Genomic DNA, 25,628 nt, shown 5'->3' with positions numbered 1-25,628 from the left:
AACCCTCAACCTATAAGTCTATGCGTACTCTTAACACTTTGTTCTTAACTTGTACATAACCTTAGTTCCTAGTTCTTAGTTCTACCAAAGTCCGTAAAATTAGATTAACCTAATTTACACCACTATATTCAGGACTGTATATCTCCAAAGATAAAAATTACCAACTTGATTACGATTTAATATTTAAAACTCATCTGCTAACTGAGTTGGTACTCATACAATTAAATCAATAAAAAGCTTCAGGTAAATAAATTCTGCAACTCTGGAAATGTTACCTGTCTCATCTGAGCTGTTTTCCATACAAAGTACATTATAAGAACTATTACATTATCTGCAAAACCCAATGATATGACTTAAATAAATTTTGTTTCTATTTAATCCAGCATTAATGTACGCTAGCATTTTTGGAAATGTATCTGCAATAATCCAAAGACTCTACTCGGGAACTGCACGGTATCACATGCAGATGCTGCGAGTAAAGGAGTTTATACGCTTTCATCAAATCCCCAACCCTCTGCGGCAGCGACTTGAGGAATACTTCCAGCATGCATGGACATACACCAATGGCATTGACATGAACATGGTATGTTGTTCTGTTTTCCAGGTACAGATGCTAAGGAACAGATAAATGCATGAGAATTTAGAAAGATATTGTAAGTCTTCATTATCTGAGCTGTAACTCTTACAAGCTTAAAAAGGTGGATGTATAGCAATTATTGAAAACCAAGCCATTACAAGTTTGGCATCCAAACATTTAAGTGACTAGACTGCTACAAATAATCAGCAATCTGAACTCTCACTGTGCATAGGAAAGCTTGACTATTATAAGCTTAAGACAATTTGCAATTGTTATTATAATGCATTATTGCAGTTGACAATTAAAAGCCTCAGACAAGAAAAAAAAAAATCATAGGTTTCTTATTTAGGTTTATTATTATAGGTTCTCAGACATACCTGTTCCAGAATTTGTTTGTTCTTTCCACTTCCAGTATCAAACAAGAGTACCTTTGTTTCTATCTACAGAGTTACTCTTCAATAAAACCTGTGGAGATCAATTATTTTTCAGAATCCTATTGTGCAATCTAGAACAGAAATTTTGAGGGGTAGGTGGGAGAGGAGCAGGCAGGTGAATTAGCTGCTCTTTTCAGAGTGAAATATTCTAATTATATGATAGTCTGATCAGTAGTTCACTTACATTCACAACCGCATAATTCTGCACTGAAAACCAACACAGTACTATGAACCATTTAGCAATCCACATAATCTCATTTCTAGTAAATGGCAAGGTACAACACTCATATTTTCTGTTGTTGATGAAAAAACTGTAAATGCTCCTTATATAAAAATAAATTATGTGGCCAGCTAAAAAGAAATAACAATCTGCTAATGAGCAAAAGCAAGCACTATTTTCTGGAGACAGCAACATTTTTTTCTGAAAAGTTGCCATAGGTTTAAAGACACTGAGAGTATTGTGCATCTTAAGAATCTATGAATCTGTGTCCCTAGAGGGATGCTTTCCAGAGCTATTCTGGGTTATAGACTAGAGACATTGCAGAGATCTCCATAAACTCTGCAAGAACAAGAAAATCTGTACATTTTTGTAACAATTTAACTAGAAATCAACCTCAAAAATTTTGACATAAATTCAAACAGCTTCTATGTGGTATCTATGCATACATTTGTGAATGACTGTCAGAATTGTACACTTTTGTGCAGTAAACAGAAACAATGGTCTTGGTTAAAAGTTTTTATAAATCTGAATCACTGACAGCTTGACTTTATGGTTACCATTAAGTAAAGCAGATCTTAAAAGTAAGTCAGCAAATTAAATCTATTGGGCTTCACCTTCCACTTCCATTGGTGTCCCCTCCGGAGCGATATTATGCCCAGCAGGACAGGGGTACTTGTATCAACCTCTGTTGGGGATTACTGCAGCAGAAGGCAGCAACAGTAGCTTCATCCTGCATGGCACTGAATGATCCTAATTCCCTTTGAAGGCAATAGGATTGTGGGGTACTCAGCACTTTGCAGGATCAGGCCCTTAAACTGCAGGTGGGTGCAGCCTAAGCCTAAAGTAGCTCACTGAATTATTTCTGAAGATATTATAAAATCAAGTATGCCTTAACTAATTCATTACCACTAATGGATGTACTAAGAGCACCTATATCACAAGAAATAGTAGTCAAAGCTGGATGTTTTCAGGTTAAACTTTGCATAATGCAAGAACTGGTGTACTGGAATTAGTCTTGGATTTGTCATTAATGTGAAATACTATCTAAATGGATTAAACAGCCCATATTCTGCAATATTATTGTGAGGCAGTATGAAGGCTTTGTTTTAAATAAAATGTGAAAAAAATCAAGTTTAGTATCTTGTTTTGTTATATTTTATTTCTTATTCTGTTCACAATTCTATCCCTCAAATTTTATGGCCGTTGCTTAATTTTCTTAAAAAGTGAGTTTGAATATATGACACTTAGTGCAAGGATAATATAAGAATTGTGTGATTTATATTGTACTTATGAAAGATTTATCTCTTTCCTGTCTGCTTCATACCTAAATACATGGAATAACACCACCCACTGGTAAGAGCAGGAGGTATTTATGTCAAATTTAATTCCAGTATAAAGTGTGGAGAATATCCATGTTATCTGTCGGGTTTAGAGCTTGTTCAGTGCTTTCTAATTTTAATTATAACTTTTTGCATGATGAAGGGGTAGATAGCAAAGGGAAATAATCCGAGTAGAATCAGATGTGGGGCAAAATGGTTACTAAAAATTAGATATTAAGAAAATCTAATCTAACCACATTTGTTAATCGCTGTTTTACCCCACAACTCAAATCACGCTTCTCTGCCCAAAAAAGGTCATGTGCATATTGGTTTGCATTAGATAGTTGCTCTGTAGGAATGTCACTCTGACAAAGTTGCCATGCTGATCATTCTGCATTTTCCTTTGCGTGAATGCGCTTAGTTCAAACCATATATGCATGTTAGCAAAAGTACCAATGAAGTTTTCTTGGCTATAAGCCATGTGCATATGAGATGGACTTGCATGTGGTATTAACTTAATTTTGCATGAAATATTTGCATTTATACACCAAAGGGCTAATACTGTCCTCAGACAAATGAGTGTGAATCCTGTCAATATTTACTGGGAGTTTTCTGCAAATATCTGAAGGCAGACTTTGATCCAATGTCTTTCTTTCTCATTTCATAACTCAAAACTGAATAAAATTCAAAAATTCAGCCCTTTTTCTCTTTTGAAATATGAAATGCATGAATTAATTTATATTTTATATATATATATGTACATGCAATGCGTACACACATGCACATATATATATAAATAATATTAGAGAATATGTTTCAAAAGGTGTTTTTAATTATCATCAGTAATATACTTAAGAATTCAGGAAAAGTGAAATAATAAAAAAAAAAAAAAAAAAACAAAACAAACAAACAAAAAAAAAACACAAAAAAAAAACTTTTAACCTCAGGAATAATACTGCATTAAGACCAAACAAACTTTATTTCCTAAACAAAATCCTACACTTTATATTGAAAACAGAAGATAATACTTTATGCTCATTTGAAATGGCTAAACTTAAAATTAGCTTTAAAGATTTACAGGTAAAATATGCTGAGAACATTGTTTATTTGTTCCCCTCTGCTTCATTTCTACACCTCTCTGATTATGTTTCATTGCATAATCTATTTTGATAAAAACAGTTGCACATAATTATACATGGACTGGATAAACAGGATTTGGGATTTATTTTAATCTGGATAAAAATCTTGAGTCTATAGAATAAGCATTATTTAAATCATATCCCTGTGGTATACACTGGCAAAGTTAAATTACAAAAAAATTAATTACAGTGTATACTGTTTCATGAAAGATGTCACCAATCCCAAATATTCAAAGATATTATTTCTATTTCTTAAACTATCCTGTTCAGTTTTTCCCTAAACTCTCTTTGTCTTCTCTTCCCCTTTCATTCCAATGTTATCAGTCCAGCACTGGTAATAGCATGCCTGTGATGCTTAACCTAAAAAGATGACATATTTAGTGTTTGAGATCCTTTTTTAATTTATGCATGTATTTTTTTACAACCTCCTCAGCCCCACCCCACCCTTCTTTTCATGGATCTTCTGTGCATCTGAATAGCTATATTTGTTTATTTTACATTTATAAGGTCTTCAAATAAGTAACTAAGTGGGACAAGTTTTGGGAAGTGTTTAGACAAATGTACACGTTAGCTAAAATTCTGTATGTGGCACAGATGCCTTTTTATTTTGGGTTTTACCCAGTACCATGAAAGGAGAGAGCAAGTCAGAATTTTTATACATAAATTTGTGGAACCTTTTCCTGCAAGCATCCAAGCAAATGGTCAATTTTACACTTGCATTAAGTTGCCTTGGACATAGTGATCATGCAAGTACAGTAGAGCACACACCTGTCTTGAAGGTTCAGAACCAGCAGTGAAACTGTATCAAATAAAGGGCAGGTTCACCATTGCTTTGGTAAGGCTTTTTTTGTGCAAAATTGCTACTGGTCACTGGATGACAACGCTACATCTGTTATTCTTGCTTTTCCTCCCACAGTGATCATTTCATAGGAAGAAAACAAGTCTCCCAATAGAATTATTGCCAGTAATATCTTTGAACCAGAGAATTAGGAAAGTAAATTAAAATTTCAGAAATAGCAGGAAGTTCCCTATACCACCAGAAGGGTAATTCAGATTAGAAGTGTTTGGAACAAAAACTAGTAGTAATTGGTTAAACAGAGGGAAAATGTAATCATGGTGGAAAGTGGTACTGCTATTTGTCTATATGTCATAATGGAAATCATAAGAGATATAAACCTATCAGAAAGTACCTCAGATATGATTAGCTGTAAAGCTGTTCTTTCATTTTCTATAACAAGACCACTTAAAAAACATGAATGCCTACTTTAATCAAGTTACAGAAAAGAAGACCTCATAGAAAAAAAAATATTTTCAAGGTCAATCTATTTGCAAAGTGATCCTTTAGCAATTTCTCACCACATTTTATTTTTCAGTCTAATGTCTCAAAACCACGACCAATTAACAATTTTCCAGCTATCATATTTTTGGAAAAACATGGATCTGGTCAGCTTCCAACTTCTACAGACATTAAACTTTTCAGTTCATGAGGGAGTCAACAGTTAAGAAACTGAAATAATTTTCTGTCCTCCTCACCTAGAAATGTATCATATCTAAGAGATCATGTTTCAGATGTACTCAGAAGCTGTAATAAGATTATAGATGAAGAATGATTTACTGCAGCTCCAGTAATCTCAACATAAAAATGTCACACAAATTTGTGTTGTGGCAATGACTGAAAGTAAAAGATCCTAATTCTTGATAAGGTTGACAGACTTCAAATCTCATTGACAGGCAAAGTAGCTCACCATCACATACTGCTTCTCTTCCCTCTCAGTTGCTGTAAAGACCTCCTTCATATCCTAAATAAATAAATAAATAAATAAATAAATCTGAATGCAACATTTTCCTGTATGAAGAGGAGGAATCATCAGAAATAATCCTTATTCTATGCAGAGCCCAATAGTTGCTCGAACAGAATTATCACCACCTGTGACCTTGCTCATTCTTTTCTAAATGGTGAAAGCCCTTGGAAATGTTTTGGCCTTCAGCTTATAGAAATAATTCATTTCTATAATTAACTATCACAGAAATAATAAATTCTGAATTCTTTCTAGAAACAGAACTAGGTTGTATTACAGAAACATTTAGTGTAGATGAAGATGTTACTAAAATCTGAGAGTCAAATATTTATGACAGAACTAATTCCCATACTACTCTTTCCACCAGAGAGAAGAGCTACTGGGGAACAGAGATCTTAATTCAAAATCTGTGCAGTGCAATCTGTGAAGCTAAAGGGTCTCAGATTAGTGCTAAAATTATGTGCAAAATGATAAAAGTTAAAGGCATGGGTTATTTCAACAAATATATTAATTACTATTAATTAACTTTATGCATTCTTACAGAAAAAAACTAAGACAGACAAAATGTTAATTTTTAATATAAATCCCTAGTAGAGTGAACCCTCCAAGGCATGGGGTTTCCTCCCTGTATTTAGTTCAAAATTTATTTTTCAAATTGTTCAAGAACTTTATTCAGCATTTAGTGATGCCAATGTCAGCATATCCTGAGATCTGTATTATTCAGATGAGATCCAAATAGAGATTAAGTATGTGTAATCTACAACACAAAGTATATTTATTCCTGCCTCTTTGTACCTTTTGCTGCTCAGTTTTTTTGCTGGGTTAGTTTTTACGTGAATGAGTTTCTCAAACCATTTCATGAGGAGAGATAATACACAACAGGAATAAACAGATAATGTGGGAAAGGACCAGAATTCCTCTTTCAATTTATGCCAGTTTAAATTGTCAGATTAATTTGAGAGTCTACCTTTACCTTTCCTTCTATATGCTGGATACTTGCCATGTGTAAATAAGTTTGATTCTAGGACAAGAAAGCCTTAGTTAAAATGAGTTTCAGCACACCCCAAACAGCCCCTAAATACCCAAGAGCACTCTTGCACTCTTCAGATGCTGCCTGGCATTTAATGTTTAAACCCCCCCTATATTTCAACAGAAAAAATAAATGACAGAAAATTATATGCAGAATTAAAGGAGTATCTTTGACTGCCAGACTGCAGGGACTGGGGCACGTCTAATACTAGGAAAGGCTGAGAAAGCTGGGACTGTTCAGCCTGGAGAAGTGAAGGCTCATGGGGAATCTCATCAATGTGAACAAATATCTGAAGGGAGGATGTAAAAAAGATGGAACCAGGCTCTTTTCAGTGGTGCCCAGTGACAGGACCAGAGGTAATGGGCACAAACTGAAACAGGAGGTTCTATCCAAACATCAAGAAACATTTTTTTGCTGTGAGGATGACTGAGCACTAGCACAAGCTACCCAGAGAGGCTGTGGAGTCTCCGTCCTTGCAGAGTGCTTGGAGGTATTCAAAAGACATCTGGACATCGCCCTAGGCTACCAGTTCTAGGTAGCCCGGCTTGAGCAGGGAGGTTGGACAAGATGACCTCCAGAGGTCCCTTCTAACCTCAACCATTCTGTGAATCTGTTGGTATAGAATGTGATATTTCCATGCTCAATGACACTTACTGTAGCTTATATCCAGATTTCCTTTGGCTTTGGATGCTTTCCAAATATTTTCTGTGGGACAGATGCCAATACCTGCTCTGGAACTGAAGATAGCAAATCTAAAAGTTGTTGTGAATTTATCATTCATCCAAATAAAACAAAGCTATTACTGCCCCCAAACATTTGCTAGTTGTCTAAGATTAGGGCACACAGATGTCTCCAATTCTGTTGTCACAAAGGTGTCTGATATATGTATGAGTGATACTGTGTTGTCATCTTGAAAAAGAAAAGTTAATGAAGCTGGACTCCCTCTCCACTTACAAAAGACCACATTCTTCAAGGCCATATGAATCATGTCCCTACTATCCTCATTAAACTTCAATCACTTATTCCACATAAAATGTTTTACTTCTCTCTGAATTATACTTTCCTCCTCTGTAAGCATGCCAAGTAGATAAACCAACATTATTTGATGTGGAATAAGTTTTATTACAGAAAGAGTCGACTGAAGTTGGACTTGATAACTATCAATGAGAGACAACTGGAGCCTATGGTCACAGCATCATAACTGCTTTTCCTTTTGTTTTGTTTTGGGTTTTTTTTGAGGGGGGAGGGTTGAAACTGATTTTATATCTTGTCACATGTGTTTTTTAGAAGATCTGTCTCTCCTGAATTTTGCATGAGCTTGATTCTAAACATGATCCTAACCATAAGAATCCAACATTTTTCTCACCAGGATCCAGTGGAATCACTGTTGAGGAGATACTGAGTGTAACAATAGAAACATGTCAGGAAAGAATGGAGCAATTGAAACCCAAACCTGTATTCAAATGCTTTATTAATTTTGGATTTGTCATTGAGAATAATTAGATTTAAAGAACAATTTTAGCTTTATAATTTTAAAAACTTCATTTTGAATATTATTTTATTTTTGCATTACCTAGTCTTGCATTCATATAATTTTAACATAATGCTGGCTTTTAGCTCTTTATAAAAGTGTATTTTAAATTTTTCTTGTCATATTGGAGTGTGACTTAAATGTGTTTAAAGACTTCAAATGCTCGCAAGAAATGAGCAGAAGTGAAATGCAATATTTAGAGCTTTATTATTTTTAAGTTAATTTATTATTTTGAAGCCTGCATGGATGATTTTCTAACATTTAGAGTTGTCAGTATGTGTTCACATGATGTATTGATGTTGATTGCTACATTATAAGAACATAACTTTCAATACAATTGTTCCTGCTCTACACAGACAATCAAAGATTTCTGTGAGAATCAGATACTTCTTTATTAACACAAGCTAGAAATTGATGAATATAAATATTTTCTCAAAGTAATTAAAAATTTCATATTAAGAATGTATGTGGAGGCTTGGTTTGGAAAGATGTCTGTACTGCACAACATAAAACTTAGTTTGGAAAAACATCAAATTCTGTATAACATCAGCTACTGGACTTGGATTAAATACCTCACTACATACAATGTGCACAATATGGTAAGCTTTTAGTAATGTAGTATATATCAGTGTTTTAACAAATTTATCTTCAAATCAGCTTCTTTCTTGCATTTTTAAACTTGTGTTAGTGGAGTAATGTCCAAAACTCCATTGTAAATCAATGTTTTTTGAGCACCTGTCTTCCTTGTAGACATTTGACAACTGTGGTATTAGAGTAAATATTCTTCCTCTACAATGTATAGCAACTATTTTAGAGTGTAAGCTCCATGGGGCAGGGACTTTTTAATCACAGATGCTTGTATAGACCCTAGTATCTTTCAGATGTTACTGGCATATAAATAACTATTAACTAATATTCAATGATTTTAGAACATTTTCATGTTAAGTATAAATTAATTATCAAAATAATTGTTTCTTTAAAGAAATACCCAAAGTATCTTCAGAAATATAAACCAACACACATGGTCTGCATGGTTTTTGCTTAATGGTAAAGTACAATCACTTGATAAATGAGATAAACAGAAGCTGATGTGAAAAAATAATACAATTTATCCTAAGGCTGTGCTCCTGACTTTCTAATAATTCAAATACCTTTTCATGTAAGTACCTCTGAATTGAAAAGATATTTCATATTTTGCATCCTATAAAAAATTGAGCTCCTCTAAATTATTTTCAGATAAACATATAGCAAAAGAATTAATTCAAAATAGATCTTTTTTACTCACATGACTAGAGAGTAATTTCAAAATAAACACCTGCAATTTTTCCCCACCTGTATCATTGACCAGACATATTTGGTTATCAGTTTCTCTATATCATTCAGTGAATAAGTTGCTACTACCCACAGTATCTTTATTTCAATATAATTACATTAAAAGACTAATTGCATACTCATCTATTTCTAGTGGTGTGATAGATACTGAAAACAGAGTGGCACCACAAAAGCTTTTCATTTATCATATTTTCCTTTGCTTATTGTTGTTGAATGCTGGCTTTTTCTGAGTATAAATTTCATGTGGTAATGCCCTAGAGCTCATAAAATTTTTGTATGTACGTGTGTTAAAACACTCTGTCTGTTATTTCACATTACTGATTTCCATTAGCAACCATAGGTACATTTCAACTCAGCTAAAGGTACTATTTCATTTGTAAATCATAGCTTGGCTTGTGTGGAGAGAAGCCTCATATCAGAAATGTGTTCATCTTCTCCATTAGCAAGGGATACAAGTTGTGAATATTTTTATGCAGTAAGAATGAGTGCACAGACCTTTATTGTGCTGAAATTAATATAGCAACAAAAGAATGCATTTTGTATATATTTTTTTTCTGTGCAGGAATATTTATGTGTTTCTAGAAAAACACTGCAGAGGATAAACAGGAATGAATTAAAAGACTGCTCTAATAACAAAAAGACATATCCTGTTCTCATATTCATAAGACTGATAGCATCGGTTCATATTTTGTCCTTAAAATATGCAACAGATGTAGCCAGTCCCAGGGAAAGCATATGACCCATTAACATCACTGACAGCAGATAACAGGATTTAATAGAAAGAAAGGGTGGTGCATAATAATGTGTCAGACCCATTCCTTGACACAGCAGGCAGAGTCACAAAGTGGTCAGTTCTCCCATAGAAGTCAGTAGCAGAAAGGTTTATTGATTCTAGAAGAATCAGAGATAATATGATCATAGGCAATTTAGAAAAGCTCACACGTAATGATCACACTGTAAGTAGCTCACTTTTTTTCTTCTAAACAAAATTAACATGTTACCATGGTACCCAAGAGGAATCCTGTGGTTCTACTTCAGGCGAACTCCCATTGTTCTGAGTAAGAGATGAGCAAGGACCATAGCAACTAGCCCTGTGGTTTGCTGAACTAATCATCTGCCTATGCAAATCTGCATAACAACATTGTTTCACTGGCACATGTTGCTTTTTCTGATAAAAACCTAAGTCCTACACTTAAAAAACATATATTTAATATGAAAATCACATTAAAATGCCCTCTCTGAAAAATATCTGATCTTGTTCGGATAGGTCTCATTTTATAAATGTCATGATTATTTCAGAAAATACCTCTGTTATATTAAATGCAGTATTTTTATAATATATTTTTTATGATAAGAAGGAAATAGACATTAGTCCAAATAGGTGAAATTCATTCAAGAGTATCCCTTTATCTGTCTTATTTGTTATTTTACTGCAGTATATTAATTCATATACCTTGATACCTTTTGCAGTGAAAGAATATTATTAATTAATTTTGTAACCACTACATACATTAGTATGTACATTAGTATTCACAGCGTATAAACTATGCAATATAGATTACTCTATGCCCTTGAATTGTAATACTCTGACAGCTCTCAGGGCCACATCTGTTTATATGTCACTTCTTTCTTTCTGTCCAGGAAGAAAAAATAAAAATTATGTAAAGCAACTTTCATAATATTCACATGAAATCCTTATGCTTGTCTTTCCAGGTCCTGAAGGGGTTTCCAGAATGCTTACAAGCTGACATTTGTCTGCACCTCAACCAAAATTTGCTTCAGAATTGCAAAGCTTTCCGGGGGGCAAGTAAAGGCTGTCTTCGAGCTTTGGCTATGAAATTTAAGACAACACATGCACCTCCTGGAGACACTTTGGTGCACTGTGGAGATGTTCTCACTGCCCTTTACTTTGTGTCAAGAGGCTCCATTGAAATCCTTAAAAGTGACATTGTTGTAGCCATTCTTGGTGAGTAGATTACTACAAGACATGTTAAAAGAGTCAGGGAATTGAAAAGAAATATCCATTATTGTTCCTGGGGGAAAAAAAAAAAAAAAAAAAAAAAGTAGTAAATATTTTACTCACTGTTATTTAAAATCAAGCAGAGAAATAATTAGATTAAGGAGCAAAGTCTACATTACTGAAATAATTAATGTGCACCAAAGAGCCCACGCCTTTGGATATCTAAAATATGAGAGCAGGAGTGAGTCAGATTTATCCCTAGGTAAGTGGTAAACTGCAAGTTGAGGCAAGCAGATATCCAATTACTTCAGTTCTGATTATGTTGCAAGAACCAAAGTCAAGTATACCCATTTCTTGAACAGTGTATGAGAGTACTGAGACACATAGATCCCCTATATGCTAAGTGGAAAAAAATATGTATCTGCTTTATGCATTCAAAGTGTCTTCTAGAGTTTTTCAGAAATGTTTGCTTCTGCCCACTGAACATATAGAAAAGGAAGAGAAAAACAGATTAATCTGATCTAGATTGATACTTAAGTGTAGTAACACCACTGTGTCTCCTATATTTCTTATTAACACATGATTGTATAGCATGGGGTGTTACTTGTTTTCTTTCTCAATTAAGATGGCTCAGAACAATATTCAACCCAGCTGGGAGCTCACCTGCAGCTGGTGATGGCTCTTATGTGGAACCAATAAGACTTCATTAGCTGCAGCAATTTTTAAAGTAAAATAACTAAAACCCTGCCTAAACAAGACTGCTGATCTGTTTCTCCAATTTAATACCTGGTAATAAGAACACAAAGAATAACTGAGTAGATGAGTAAGGATTTTGTGGTACAGAAACCTACACCAGCTGTAACATCATTTATACATTCTCCTTTCTGTTTATCATCCACTGTAGCAATTTACAGCTGGAAAAGTAGCTGAAGCAAAATGTGGACTGGTAGCGGTATGTTGCTATTAATCCACTTGCAACTGATTATTCTGCTACTATTTTGCAGGGTGGACACATGAGCAGAAGTAAAAAGGTGTGCCTACAGCAATCCTTCCCTAGGTTTAGATGGTGTTATCAAGATAATTTGTCATCTCATGCTGTTGCATCTCATCAGCTGGGCTAGCTTTAGGCACAAGTGAAGTAGGGAGCATGCAAGTATAACACTGTGCGGTTTTTACTTACCTGTATGAGTGTCTTCCCCTGATTATGAACAGTGTGGTTCATCAAGGATTTCATCCCTTACATCAGAAACATGCACATTTTCATAGCAATCAAGAAAAACTGACAAGTTTATGAACTCATTAATTTCTTCCTGGACCAAAGATGCAGACTGGTTGAGTTTTGCATGTTATGCACATCAGATCCCTGAGCTTTCACACTGCAGAAGAAACCCAGGTATTTTGCAGGGCAATGCCACTCCATCTCTTCCAGCCTACAGCTCCTCACACCAGTGGCCACCATTTGGAGCCCCGCTCTCCCAGGGAATGATGGTCCAAACAGAGAGAGAGCTGTGCACAACTGCAGCTGAAAGGAACTGCTCTGTGTGCCCACATCTGTTTCATGATCCATGAGGCAGAAGCCTGCCTGACATCTGGCTCCAGTCAATGATTCTGTGGTACCTTGAAGAATCTGCTAAAAAAGAAGATGATACAAATGAAAATTACTCTGCAATGAAATCACACAGAAACCTGAATGAACTCTGAGGAAATAAAAGCAACAGGTTTTGATCCGAAGACATAACAAGATTAAAAAATGATCACTTTTCTTGGCAGTTTATTTCCACAGTTAATAATTTTTATTGTTAAAAATATGTCCTTTGTTTCCAGTATAAAATTATCTTGCCTTGATTTTTTTTCTGTTGGTTCTTGCTACGTATACCTTACTATATTCTAGAAGCATTTAGGACTAATTTTTCCTCTCTATAAGGATTTATGCAATAAAATCGGGTTACCCCTTAATCTTCCTGTTCATAAGCTAAACAGACTGTGCTTCTTAATATCCTCACTGTGAATCAGCCCTTAAATAATTTTTTGCGTCTTTGAGCTGCTTGCTCACCCAGTTCTCAGCTTCCTTTTTAGAAAATGGAGAAACCAGATCTACTTGCATTAACTTAATATAAAAGCCACAAATGTTTCACAGAGAGGCAAAATCACCCCAGAACTCTTTTTTACCAGTTTACTGTTTCTCAGTTGCTATGTCCACAATTCTTTTCCACAAGTGTTTTCCTAGTTCACCCCAGACCCCATGTTGCAAGTAAGCCCTCCAACCCTTAGTTTAGAGCATATTTTCACTGCTCTATCTATGGCTGCAGCTGCTCTGCATTGATGAAGGTTACATGCAGATTTAGGGAAAGTGAGCAACTAAACAGAGATTACAAGTTTAGCAAACATGAATGTGTCAACACTGATAGACAGAATTGTAATAGTATCAAAACAGAGGCGGCTATGTTTAAAGAGATTCTTTGGAACAGCTTCTGCATTTTGGAAGTTTTGCATTCCCTCTGAAAAATACAAAAGCTGAGTCATTTTCTAGTGAAATGTGTTTCAAGTATGGTCTGTTTTTTCATGTAATTCTTAACAGAATGAGATTCTAGGCCAAACAGGTCCTGGACTCTGCTGAACAACAGAAATTACATCTTTGTCATCATAACAATATGTTTTAAATCGGTAAATAATGTTTTTACAGGAAAGGACAAAGGGAACTTCTCTAGTCATGCTGTTTTGACAAAATCAAAGAAAATCTGCGATGAAACTATATTTTCCTTTCACTTAATTCAGTTATATGCCTATGTAATTTCACTGATTTTAATAATTTTACTTCTAATACTTAATATTTTTTATTTACAACAACATATGTGCAATGATAATCTGATTATTTCACTTGTAAAATCAAGTATTCTACACCATTATTATCAAGGAAGACATCATGCAATTTAATGGCTTATTCATGTTTAAAATAATAATCTCCATCTAATTTTCTTTCTGCAGGGAAAAATGATATTTTTGGAGAGATGGTACATCTTTATGCAAAACCAGGAAAGTCAAATGCAGATGTGAGAGCTTTAACTTACTGTGACTTACATAAGATCCAGCGAGAAGATCTACTAGAAGTTTTGGATATGTACCCCGAATTTTCTGATCTCTTCCTCACCAATCTAGAGCTGACTTTTAATCTGAGAGATGAAACTGCAAAGGTACGGACCATAAATTATATTTTTTTTTAATATTAGGCTGAATCTGCCCCACAGTAACAAAACTGGAAAATAGCAATTGAAAAAACAAGGATAGAAAAATTAAAAGCTAAAAGCCTGAGGCCAAATTCTATTTAAAAAAAAATATTCTCACCTGATTTCTCCTACTGAAGTCAGTTAAACTCAGTAGAAGTCAGTGAAATTATTCAGATGATGTTAATCTAACAGGATTTGGTTCTATATTTAAACAGTATTAAAGTTTCAGCCAGGGCGATTTTGGATCTTTTGTTAAAGCCATGGAAAATATGGGGTTTTTCAGATGACTATAGCCTGGGTCACCACAAGGAGAACTTTTGCCACTAAATATCATTGTACAGCCATAAAATAAAGATAAATCAGATTATCCAGATTCATTCTGTGTCTAACAATAAAAAATATTTAATTGCCTTCCAAAGATGAATTATTCATTCTCTTATCTTGGAGTGCACCCTAGGAGTGCACATCCTAGGAGACTACACAGGACTTCAGATTTCATTCAGTCTTCAGGTTTGCAAGGATTCCTTAATCTCTTTTCCACAATGACTGTCCTACGTGTCCCCCTTTTGCACAGACTGTGTCCTCAGAAAAGTAGAAAAACTACCAGTGTTTCCGTATTTCAGGCTTCCAGAGTCAGTCTGAATTGGGGAAAAAAAGGGGAGGTTTGGCCAGAAGGGGAGAGGGGAAAGGCTATTGCCCAGCTCATGCTACTGGAGCTAAAGGTTTTCCTAGAGAGTCACAGGGTGCACCAGCCCTGGCCACCAAACATGAACTACACTGCTCACAGAATGACTAGTTTATATCTCATTATTTCTAACATACTGCTATTTTGTGGTTTCTGACTACTTTTAAGGAATACCAGAGGTTTTAGTGAGAAGGAACAAACCTAATTTGGCCTCAGAAGCCTTCTGAGAAACAAGGAGACAAAGAACACTAAATTTGGGGCTGTAAAAGATAAGGATATCTTCTCTAATCACATGTGGATCTTTTGTTTAAAGAATTAAAACAAATATAACTTCTGTCAAGAAATATCACTTCTTTTTATGCTGAGCCTTTTTTTTAATAAACAATCATTCTGAAAATAAAAAAAAACAATTATATTTTTAAATTTAAGAGTCATTCTTTTGTTTTTGTTGAAAAGGTCATCATTAATAATTACATGTGAAATACAATACAATTAATTTATAGTCTACCAATAAATTTAAGCTAAAATTGAAGGTCCACATATCTGAAAAATGCCCTGAGGTTAAATTCACATTAATGATTTTAGTCTGAGCAATTATTTCCTGAAATTACATTGTCATCAATGTTTTATGATTATTTTTTCCTTAGATCTGAGAAAATCAAAACGAAATTCCATCTTCTGTGTTGTGGTATAGAATACACAAAGAAAGTCCTTGCTGCTCATGTTCCTTATAAAATTTTCAGTTATTTCTTAGTGCTGTAGCAGCCACTAAGAAAAAATCATTAGACTTCACAGAGTCAGGAAGGGAGGACAGGCTCACCCATGCCTCTGACCTTACAAAATCACTGTTTTCTCTAGCAATTCCACTTGTTTTCCACTGTCTACTGCAATCCAGAAAATCATCCCCCCCAAAAGAAGTGATGAGCATATTCTGATCTTCAAAACATTGCTCAGATCCAGATTTGTTATCTGAATAATAGGTGCTTCTGCCTCAACTTCTGCTTCCATCCTTCTATTTCTGTAAAAGTGCCTTTTTCTTCCTGCAGTTATTCTACCAGTGGGCCACCACCTTACCCACCAGGTTTACAATGAAGGGAATAGTGAAAGATGTAAACACTTCCCACTTCTTTCCCTCTGCCCTTCTCCCACATGCAAATCTGCTTACTTGAGTGGTATGGGAAACCTCACTAGCACAGGGAAGGGAAGTAGGCTGAAACCAGTGCCATGGGTATGTACATAGAAAGCATAACTGGTATTATGTTTGCTTATTTGTAAATTTCTCAGTTTTAAATAAGTAGAAAGAAGAGTTAAATGTATCTTGTATTTATTATGGCAAAAGAAAAAAGCACATCCATGTTCTATAAAATGGATAGAAAAAGACAACTTTGTGTTCTGCTATGAAAATACGTATCTGAATGAATGGAATCTGATGGAAAGGAAGGGAGGGTCTAGAAAGATAAAATAATGAAGGGTGAAGTGTCTGGTGTTTGTCAGCCTTATATTTATTGTTGTAAAATATAACCTTTATAAACATTACCATGTAGTTAAATATAAATCTAATTACAATCAGTTACCACATTGCTTACTTCAATAATATCGATTCTCTGTTAGAGGCTATTCAATTTTTTTTTATTAATTTCTTTAAGATTACTTAAACCACATCTGTGCAAGTTCAGGAAGCTGATAACACATGAATACATGTCTTTCCATGTAAACTTATTATTGGGATACTTTTCTTTCACCATCAGGTGGTGACGTTGGTTTTGCTCAATGTGCATGAACTTTTTAATGTTACCATTGAACAGTACCATTAGCTGGGGATGGAGAGCTTGATGCAGACTTACTTATGTAATATTACCTTTCTTAAAGCTTGAACATGATTAACAGTCAATCACCTATTGAAAACCTGCTCTCTTTAGATGGGACTAATATGTCATTATGTTTCATATTTCATTAATCAAGTCTGACCTCGTAATAAGATCACAAACTACTAATGATACGGATGGAGATAACTGCAAACTACGAAGACGGAAATTGTCCTTTCAAAGTGAAATAGAGAAAGGTAATTAACTTCATTTCTTACATTAGACAGCACTGCTTCATTATTCATTGGTATTTCACTTGGTAATGCTGGGTATATTAGAGTCCCATGTTGGCTGTTACTGTAGCAGCTCTTGAGAATCCAGCTGAGCAGCAAAAACACTGTGTCCATTGTTCCCTAGATGGTTATATATGACTAGAGAATAACAGTTTCACCCTTCCATGACTTCACACCCATCAGTACAGAGCTGTTCAAACACTAAGCTACCTTACTGCCTTTGAGATATACATATATATGGATATTATCTCTTAAACAATATCTATTTTCTGAGGCACTATGTTTTAAACTGTTTGGAGAAGCTAGTCTATTGGATTATTTATTAGCAGTGTTGAGTTTATTTCCTCAGCAAAGTGTTTTGTTGAACTTGATGCTAGGTAGTTTTTCTTCCTGGAATGAAAATATTTTGCTTTCAGGACACAGTAGATTCACCATAGTCAGATTTTGATTCATATGGTAATGTGTAAATGGTTGTCCTGGAAAGAGTTCAGGTAACATTTTCTCTGCTTATGTTCACCTTAGAGGCTTTTGGGAGTAATCCTAATGAAGGAAAATTCAGTGAAATATTAAACTATGTCACCAGTATTCACTACTGCTAAATACCAGGAACTGTAGATGGTAGCTGTGGTCAGACAGCAACAGCATGAAGACAGCTAAACTGATACTCTCGGGATTTTCATTTTTATGTAGGGAAAGCACAATTCCTTGAATAACATTACACTTCTATGGCCCAATGATTTGTCTGTCAAATTACTGTTTCTGGTATGCCCCTCTTTCACACTCCACAGTTAAACCCCAATCCTACATGCAGCATGATACCAATTTATAGAGTTGCAGAGTAGATGATAATAAATGGGAACACTTTAAACATACATAGCAGGTATAATGCTCAACGAAGGAGGAGTTTAATCCAGAGTGTGGCTACTCAGAACAATGACATTGTCGTTCGATCAAAGAAGCGTCTTTAGGGCAGGAAGCCAAGACTGACAACAAATCTGTCAGGAAAATGTCCCCATGAAATATTCAATCTGCTCTTCACAAAGAATCTGTTGACAGAGGCGCTTTGCCTGAATAACCTTCACATTTCTTATGAGAAAACATATGCTGCCACCTAGACAAGATGGAAGTGATCTTTCATGTTGTGCCTGCTGTAGAATTACAAATAGGCTTTTCAGGTATCAATGTGGTACGAAGACCCCTAGGCTTTTATGGTTCTTGCCCAATAGATTACACTGAACATCCTCCTGGAGACATTTATTTGCATTACTTTTGAAATAATATAGTTTCCCACAGCTTTGTCTTTTTAAAAAAAAAAAAAAAATGCCTTGCACCACTGGGAAAGAGGCAAGACTGGCAACAAGCTCCTTACTCCTGGTAGTGACTGTATAGTGTCTGGTAATGTCTCAGACAGAAGTGCAACACACTGAAAGTCCATCTGAGAAGAAGATGTAATAGTAAGAGTCCTTTGCCAAGAACTGAGTATACTTTTGGCCCACTGACTTACTGCCCATTCTGGTCCCTGTTCAGATTCTCTATATGTTGCCATAGCTCTAGCAGACACCTCGTATTCATAGACCTTCAATGTCACTTTTCTTTGGCCCATACTACACCCTGTATGAGTTTTTAGAGTACTAAAGGTTACTACTAGCTTGTAAAGTAATATTCTGTTGATTTCAAAACTTTAAATATAGGAGGGAGTGACATCATATTTTGATCCAGCGTAGCTAGTCTATAATGGTAAATATTTTGAGATGATCCTGCAGGGTTCCTCAGAAGAACAGGAGTAGAAAAGACAGAGTTCCTGAACACACAGCTGGCAAATGCATTTCTGGTCATAGTATTTTTACAGATAAAAAAATAATGCACTATATGATGACTTTTAACGATCATATTTTGATTTCAAAGCTACACTTTGAACAGGATAGAGACACCAAACATTCTCACTTTTATATTTTTGTATTTTACATCTCACTGAATTCTTACTGATTTGTAATTATTGGGGTGGGAGGGGTTGCTCATGAAATGGTCTTCTGGCTGGCAGTCTACTTTCATCTATTCACCTACTAGCACATTACACAGTTTGAAATTGTATTGTTTCCATCTTTAGTATGTTCATCAGCGATTTTCTGCCTTTTGGAGTGCTAAAAATGGGATTGCGTTATCTCAGCCTTTAGTTCATGCTAGCCTGATTTGGACCTTGTTGCTATGGTAACTCTTCCTGCATGAGTTTTATCAGGGGTTAAACAAAAACAACACAGATCTCTGTTATGCATCTGCAGTTAGTACCACTACTTTTTCAATTCCGCGCAAGACCTTCTCACTCAACCTATACATATTTCCACCAGTTCTTACCTGTATCAACAGAAACTGATTTTAGCTAGTACATTGGGCTCTGGCATAATGTGATTTTAAAGGGTACAAGGCTACTTAAGGGACCAGCTTGTTCTCTGATTCCAGAAAGGACTGCAATACCACAAGAGGTCCCCCGTAAAAATTAACAAACTCACTACGTAGGAGTTTATTCTTGCTTTCGCCCAAAAGAAATTCATTGCAGCTCTTTCAGAATAATGGATGATATTCCTTGCACAGGTGCAGGTGCAGCCTTAGCCAGTTGCCATAGATGCTTGACAGTCAGCCAAGAAACTCCTCTCCATGACTGCTTAAAATAAGCAGTATTTCTGCCTGGCAGTTCCAAACAAAGCTCTCAGCTGGGTTGGCAAGTTAGTCTCCTGTTGAAAACTGAGGGACAACGAGCTGCTCCATCTACATTCAGTTGTCTGTTTCCGCAATGCAGAGTAACATTTCTTGCCCATTTCTCATTTTCCTCTAGTAGTTCTATGGGAGCTAGCTAATTTCAAGGGAAATACAGAGGGGCAAGAATTTTCTTTCGCTCTGCTAGTTCCGAGTGCAGATCTATTATCTCATGCTGAGTGGGGCATCGCTAGGGTTAGTTACATCAATATGAAACCCAAATATACAGGTGAAAAATGCAAAAGTGACAGAGTGTAAGTGAACTCACTGAGAGGTTGAAAACTTGAGGCTTTGCAAAGACTATTCTGGAGTTCAGTTATCATTAATTTTGCTAGCATCTTGTTTAACTTTTTGTTAAGGTTGGCTGGCTCTAAAATCTTAACCTTCCTGGTTAAGAAGGCAGTAAAAATTCTGAACCGGTTCTGGGCACTCACAGGTAGTTTTCTTGAAGCCCTAGAAGCAATCAGGTATGAAATTCTTTCCAAGGAGAAAAATGTTTTGGGGCTAAAACTACACTTGTTACATATCCAAATCATAGCCACACTTTGTTCTTTTGACAGGTCATATTAAATCTTCCCATCATATCCAGGGTAATTAAAATACTGGCTAAATAAACCAGCATGGACATATTAACTGGGAATGTAGTAATGACCTCACTGAGATAAATCCTTATTCTGGATTTTCAGCTGTGATCAAAAACAAGAACATCATCCCACAGACTGTAGCTGAGAGGATAATAAGAACTCCAGTGGAGTTGTACTGTTAAATTAGTAACCAGAGATTCAAGTAGATAGAGATACTTAATCTTTTACTTTTGTCAGCTGGCCCAGGGAACTCATAACAAGGAATTTTTATTTCCATGGATGTGATTTTTAAAAGACAAGAGAACAAAGTTCTTATGAAATCTTGTTACACAGTTATTGCATGCACTTGCCCCTGTTGACACAGACTGTAACAATCAAGTGGAATATAAAATTAATTTTGCAGTGTTTCATTTTTAGCATATTGTTAACTAGGTAAACTTATATAGTACTTAATTTTAATTTGAAGAGTTATGCTTCTTGACCAGACTTTTCTAAAAGTATCTGCTGATCTATTCTCAAAGTAAGCACAGAAGCCAGAGTTCTAATAAACTTATAATTGAATCTTGATTATTGTAGCTACCCTATGTGTGAAATGCTTGTAGGTACTATCCTGGCTAAGAAGCCAAACCATATTAGCACATCTTTATTACACAAGTATCCAGAGGCCATGTCTGGCAGTATAGAAGACAAGGAAAACTTTCAGGAACTGATTCTCCTACCTAAAAGTATGAGGTGAAGCAGTACCGAGAGAATGAGGAAACATGCCGTGCCCCTGCTTTCCTTCATTCTTGTCCCCTTCCTCCAGCTTATTTATTTAAATGCTTACTTTGAGAATAGATGATTCAGACAAACACTGTGCTGTGTCCTCAGCAAGAAAGTAGGGTATGAATCTGGACAAAAAAAATTGAAGCTCTTACTTAACTGTGTTAAACTGTTATTATTATGCTGATGAAGTTTGCTTGGACTTAATTAGTTAAGAGTTTTTAATATTCAGCCAGAGCATCAGGTGGTTAAATGACTAGGAAACAACTAATATCTTGGCAGGCAGCATATGGCTTGAGGCAAGACCTCATGTCCCTGAAATCTTACCTTCAGCATGAAATCCCTAACAAAAAGTATATGGTCATCAGAGAGCCCACCACTGCAGTTTTCCATCTGTTCCTATTATTGTTATTGCTGTTACCACAGTGCCTAGGAGCCACCTCAGGGACCATCCACATAACAGTCTTGTTTCCAGGAGCTGCTTCCAGAGAGGCTGTTTCCGGAGGCCAAATCTGATCGAAATGTTGTATGCAGTCACACATACCCATAGATACCTTCCGGGGGGAAAAAAAAAAAAAAAAAAAAAAAAAAAAAAAAAAATGTAATAATAGTACTACAGCGAAAGCTGAATTCCTTGTAAAAGAGAAGAGAATTCTAAATTTGATAGAAGAACTGTTTTGGCCTTTGCCATTAATCCCTTCTGAGGTGCATGTTTATAACTCTTTGTTTCTCATTTTTTAGGTATTGAATATTCCCTGAAGTATAAATCAAGAATTGTCTTTCCATTATTATCTCATTAGCATTAAAGTTGATATAGAGCCAGGCAGAGCAAAGAAAATTCAGAGATAAGGCTGTCACTCCATCCCTGATTTATCTCATTGTACTAAAAATGGTGCAAAAGAATAAATGAAAGACTGCATACTCACTTCAACTTCTAAATTCTTGTCTTTTTAAACGTGTCTCAAATTCAGTTATTCAAAACTATCTCCTTTCTTAGTCCATTTAAAAAAAGGAACATGGATCTTTATGGAAAAATTACCCAGTCTTTAGTCCAGGATGGTGGGGGTAGTTTTCAGTATCTACTGCTGCTCCCTATTTCCAGAATCATCCAAACCTTCATAGTTCAGAGAGGGAACACAACAAAGAACACATTAACTTACTAAACTCTCACAAGCAGCACTGAGACAGAAGAGTAAACCAAACAACTCTTTCCAGTATAGTTAATTTTCTCCACCATCACTATCCAATGTACTGGAACATTTCAGAAAAATTGCCAGGACTTGCTATAATGATGGAATTTCACTAGTTTGTATCTTTCAGTTACCCAGTGAAGACTTAGGAGCTCCCAAATTATGAATGAAATTGGAATTAAAGGAATCTTCTACCATTAAATACAGTCACGGAAAAATAAGAACTTTAAACCTTTCTACTGCTGAGAAAAAAATAATGTTTTAACTTTCCTAAAATATTACCAGTAACCTATTTTTCCTAGTAATAGGAATCTTCCTGCATCAGTTTCTAGACAGACATCATTTCTCCTTGATTTTAGTCAAATACCACACACATATATGACAACACAATTTGTAAGTATGGGGTCCTAAAGATAGGTGGGAAATTTGAAGGGAAACATAATGAGTAGAAGTGAGGCAGAAGGAGGAAAACAAACATTTGCTGAAGAATATAAGGATTTCCATATACTAGGTTTCAGGAACCATTGTAAATATTTGACATTGCTTCAGATTTTGAGGTCTGACAGGTCTACAGACATCTACTGTACCAACATGCTGAAATCCATGTGCCTAGTGCCTACTTCAGATAAATTCTTTCTACCAGATTAAGAAATATCTCAAGAAATGTGTGTGCACCTTTAGGAGCTCTTGTCTCTGCCATGTTCTGAAAATGGCCAAACTTTTATATAACTGTATCTGTTTCAAAAGATTATTTTTAAGCCAAAAAATCTCTGATGAAAATAATCTATTTTCACTTGTTCTTTGTTTTGTCTAAGTTCTGCTGGATATTATGCTGTAGAAGGGCATAACTATGTGTGATGTTCACAGAAGGAAAAATTATAATAACATAGTCAGCCCTCATCATAAAAATCTGACACTGTTGCTAAATTAAATTATTAATGGATATGCAGTTACTTCAGGGTTCATTACATTGCTCTTTTTTATTTCTAAACTTTATAATCCTGTGGTCCTCAAATGTGAAAAAATATCTTTATCACTGAGTAGATACTGTGTGCTTTACTATTTCCTCTAATTATACCTAAAAAGTTGCAGATGTAACTTTCCACTGTTAAGTGAATTCTAGCACAACTAACCATCAGAATTCTATGTGATTATTTGGATTAACGAGAGCAAATGAACTGTATGTGAAAGGCAGCCTTTATGTTAATACTCTATATAAAATAAATAAAACTATGTAAATAGTTTTCCTTTTCAGACACCCTTGCTATACAAAATGAACTGCAGATTTAAACAGTAGAGTTTATTTTCAGATCTTTAGGACCAATTACTTCTCCTGGCCATACCAATTTCTATTTTTTTCAGCTGAGACAGTTTGGAAAATATTTAGATCTAAACTTCTCAGGCTAGCCAATAAATATTTTGCACAGTTTTCAACTTTTCTTTTTTCATGCACACTAAGTTTGTGATTTTTTGCATACAGTTTTCATGCGTTAAAACCCATCCAAAAAGTAGGTCATTTTTCTAGTACTAATAATTAGACATTCTGTTAAATTGAACAGTGCTCTAATTAATGATATTTCACCGAGGAGCAAGAAAAACCTCTAGAGATACTAATTTATGCTCTTATCACTTCAAGTTATTAGTTGTATGGACTTTATGATTTAACTTTCCTTAAAAGTTTTTGCTTTTTTCTGTACTACTTTGTCCTCAGGTATGTATTGGTAATATGCAGATGTTGGAACAAGCTATGCTTCCAGCAGACACTCAAAAATGTTTATGAAGGCAGCACTTCTCAATTTCCCTGATCACCAGTCATGACCTGAGCTGATCATGACAGCAATAGAAGACTGTTCTGACAACAGACAAATTTCTCTTCAGCTGAAAAATGGTAGAGTGCTTTATCAGAGCTGTTCATCTTCTGGAATGGACTTTCAGATTACCTTTCCTGAGACATATTCCTTGTCAGAACACATGTTGAGACTGGTTTTGACAGACATCTAGATGTCACAACATGCAGCATCAGAACTCTGAGGCTGAGTGTAGGCCAAGATGTTTCTGAGGGACAAGATCTCAAGCACTAAAGCTCAAGATTTATGAATGTCTTAAACTTAAGTGAATTCAGGGTAATTTATAGTACTTTCTGATGTTTGAGAAGGGTTAAATATCTCTATCAATAAGGCCAAAATCAGTTTTCAGACAAATTTTCTGGTAGAAAGGGCGAAATAGATCTCATTTCAAATGTTGCATACAAAATGAAGTCCAGAATAATTATCTATTGCTTTTCATGCATTTGTAAAGATTGTGGGGATCACGTCCTTCTCCCTCTGGAAAATAAATTCACTAAAGTTCTTCACACGGTTTCCCATAAGACTGTCTAGAAATCAGTACAGTTTTCTCTCTGAAGATTTTAAATTCACTAAAATTAAGCAATGAAGAGTTAATTGGACTTATGAATTAAAAACTGATTCTGAAATCTGTCATTGAAAGGTCCTCTATGAAAGTAATTTTCAAGTAAAAATATTAACTGCAGGTTGGGTTAAGAGACTCAACCCAAAAGACTCAAGCCAAAGAAAAGATGGAAACAGGAACAAAAGTGTCAGACATCTTGCCTGTGGATATCATTGTTATAATAATATATCTCAAAATAATACAAAATGCTTTAATTTTTTTTCTTTTATAACGTAGACATATGAAAAATATGGCAAAAAAAGTATGTCTTCACCATAGAAACAGTTATGTACTGTATGACCAGAAGCTGGGTTGCTTTTCGTTTTCATGTTTACAAGTAGTCAGCTTGCTCTTTTTTGATATTCTTCCATTACCTAGTGTATCGGAAGGCATTCAATTATATTTAACAATGCACTCCATACCAGTCACATTCAGGTAAGTATGAAGCAAACAGCAAGGAAAAATAATTACGAGCATTTTAATTAACAGTTTAATAATCCTAAAGTCCCTGACTGACATTCTATAGAGTAGTTTAGCTTGCATAT

The 25,628-nt window shown here is 35.2% G+C and overlaps 1 protein-coding gene across 4 annotated transcripts in view; it reads left to right on the top strand.

Annotated features, from left to right (window-relative positions):
- KCNH7 (potassium voltage-gated channel subfamily H member 7) overlaps nucleotides 1–25,628 on the top strand; it is a 237,449-nt gene that overhangs the window by 195,112 nt on the left and 16,709 nt on the right. For all 4 annotated transcript variants that reach the window (XM_033007898.2, XM_033007897.2, XM_033007899.2 and 1 more), the window contains 4 exons: nucleotides 384–583; nucleotides 11,095–11,347; nucleotides 14,327–14,532; nucleotides 17,213–17,312. In XM_033007898.2, the coding sequence (XP_032863789.2) occupies nucleotides 384–583; nucleotides 11,095–11,347; nucleotides 14,327–14,532; nucleotides 17,213–17,312 (759 nt within the window). The remainder of the gene's footprint in view (nucleotides 1–383; nucleotides 584–11,094; nucleotides 11,348–14,326; nucleotides 14,533–17,212; nucleotides 17,313–25,628) is intronic.

The sequence above is a fragment of the Tyto alba genome, unplaced genomic scaffold (assembly GCF_018691265.1).
Source record: "Tyto alba isolate M040663 unplaced genomic scaffold, T.alba_DEE_v4.0 Super-Scaffold_7, whole genome shotgun sequence".
Lineage (NCBI taxonomy): Eukaryota > Metazoa > Chordata > Aves > Strigiformes > Tytonidae > Tyto > Tyto alba.
This window is presented reverse-complemented; position numbering and strand designations above follow the sequence as displayed.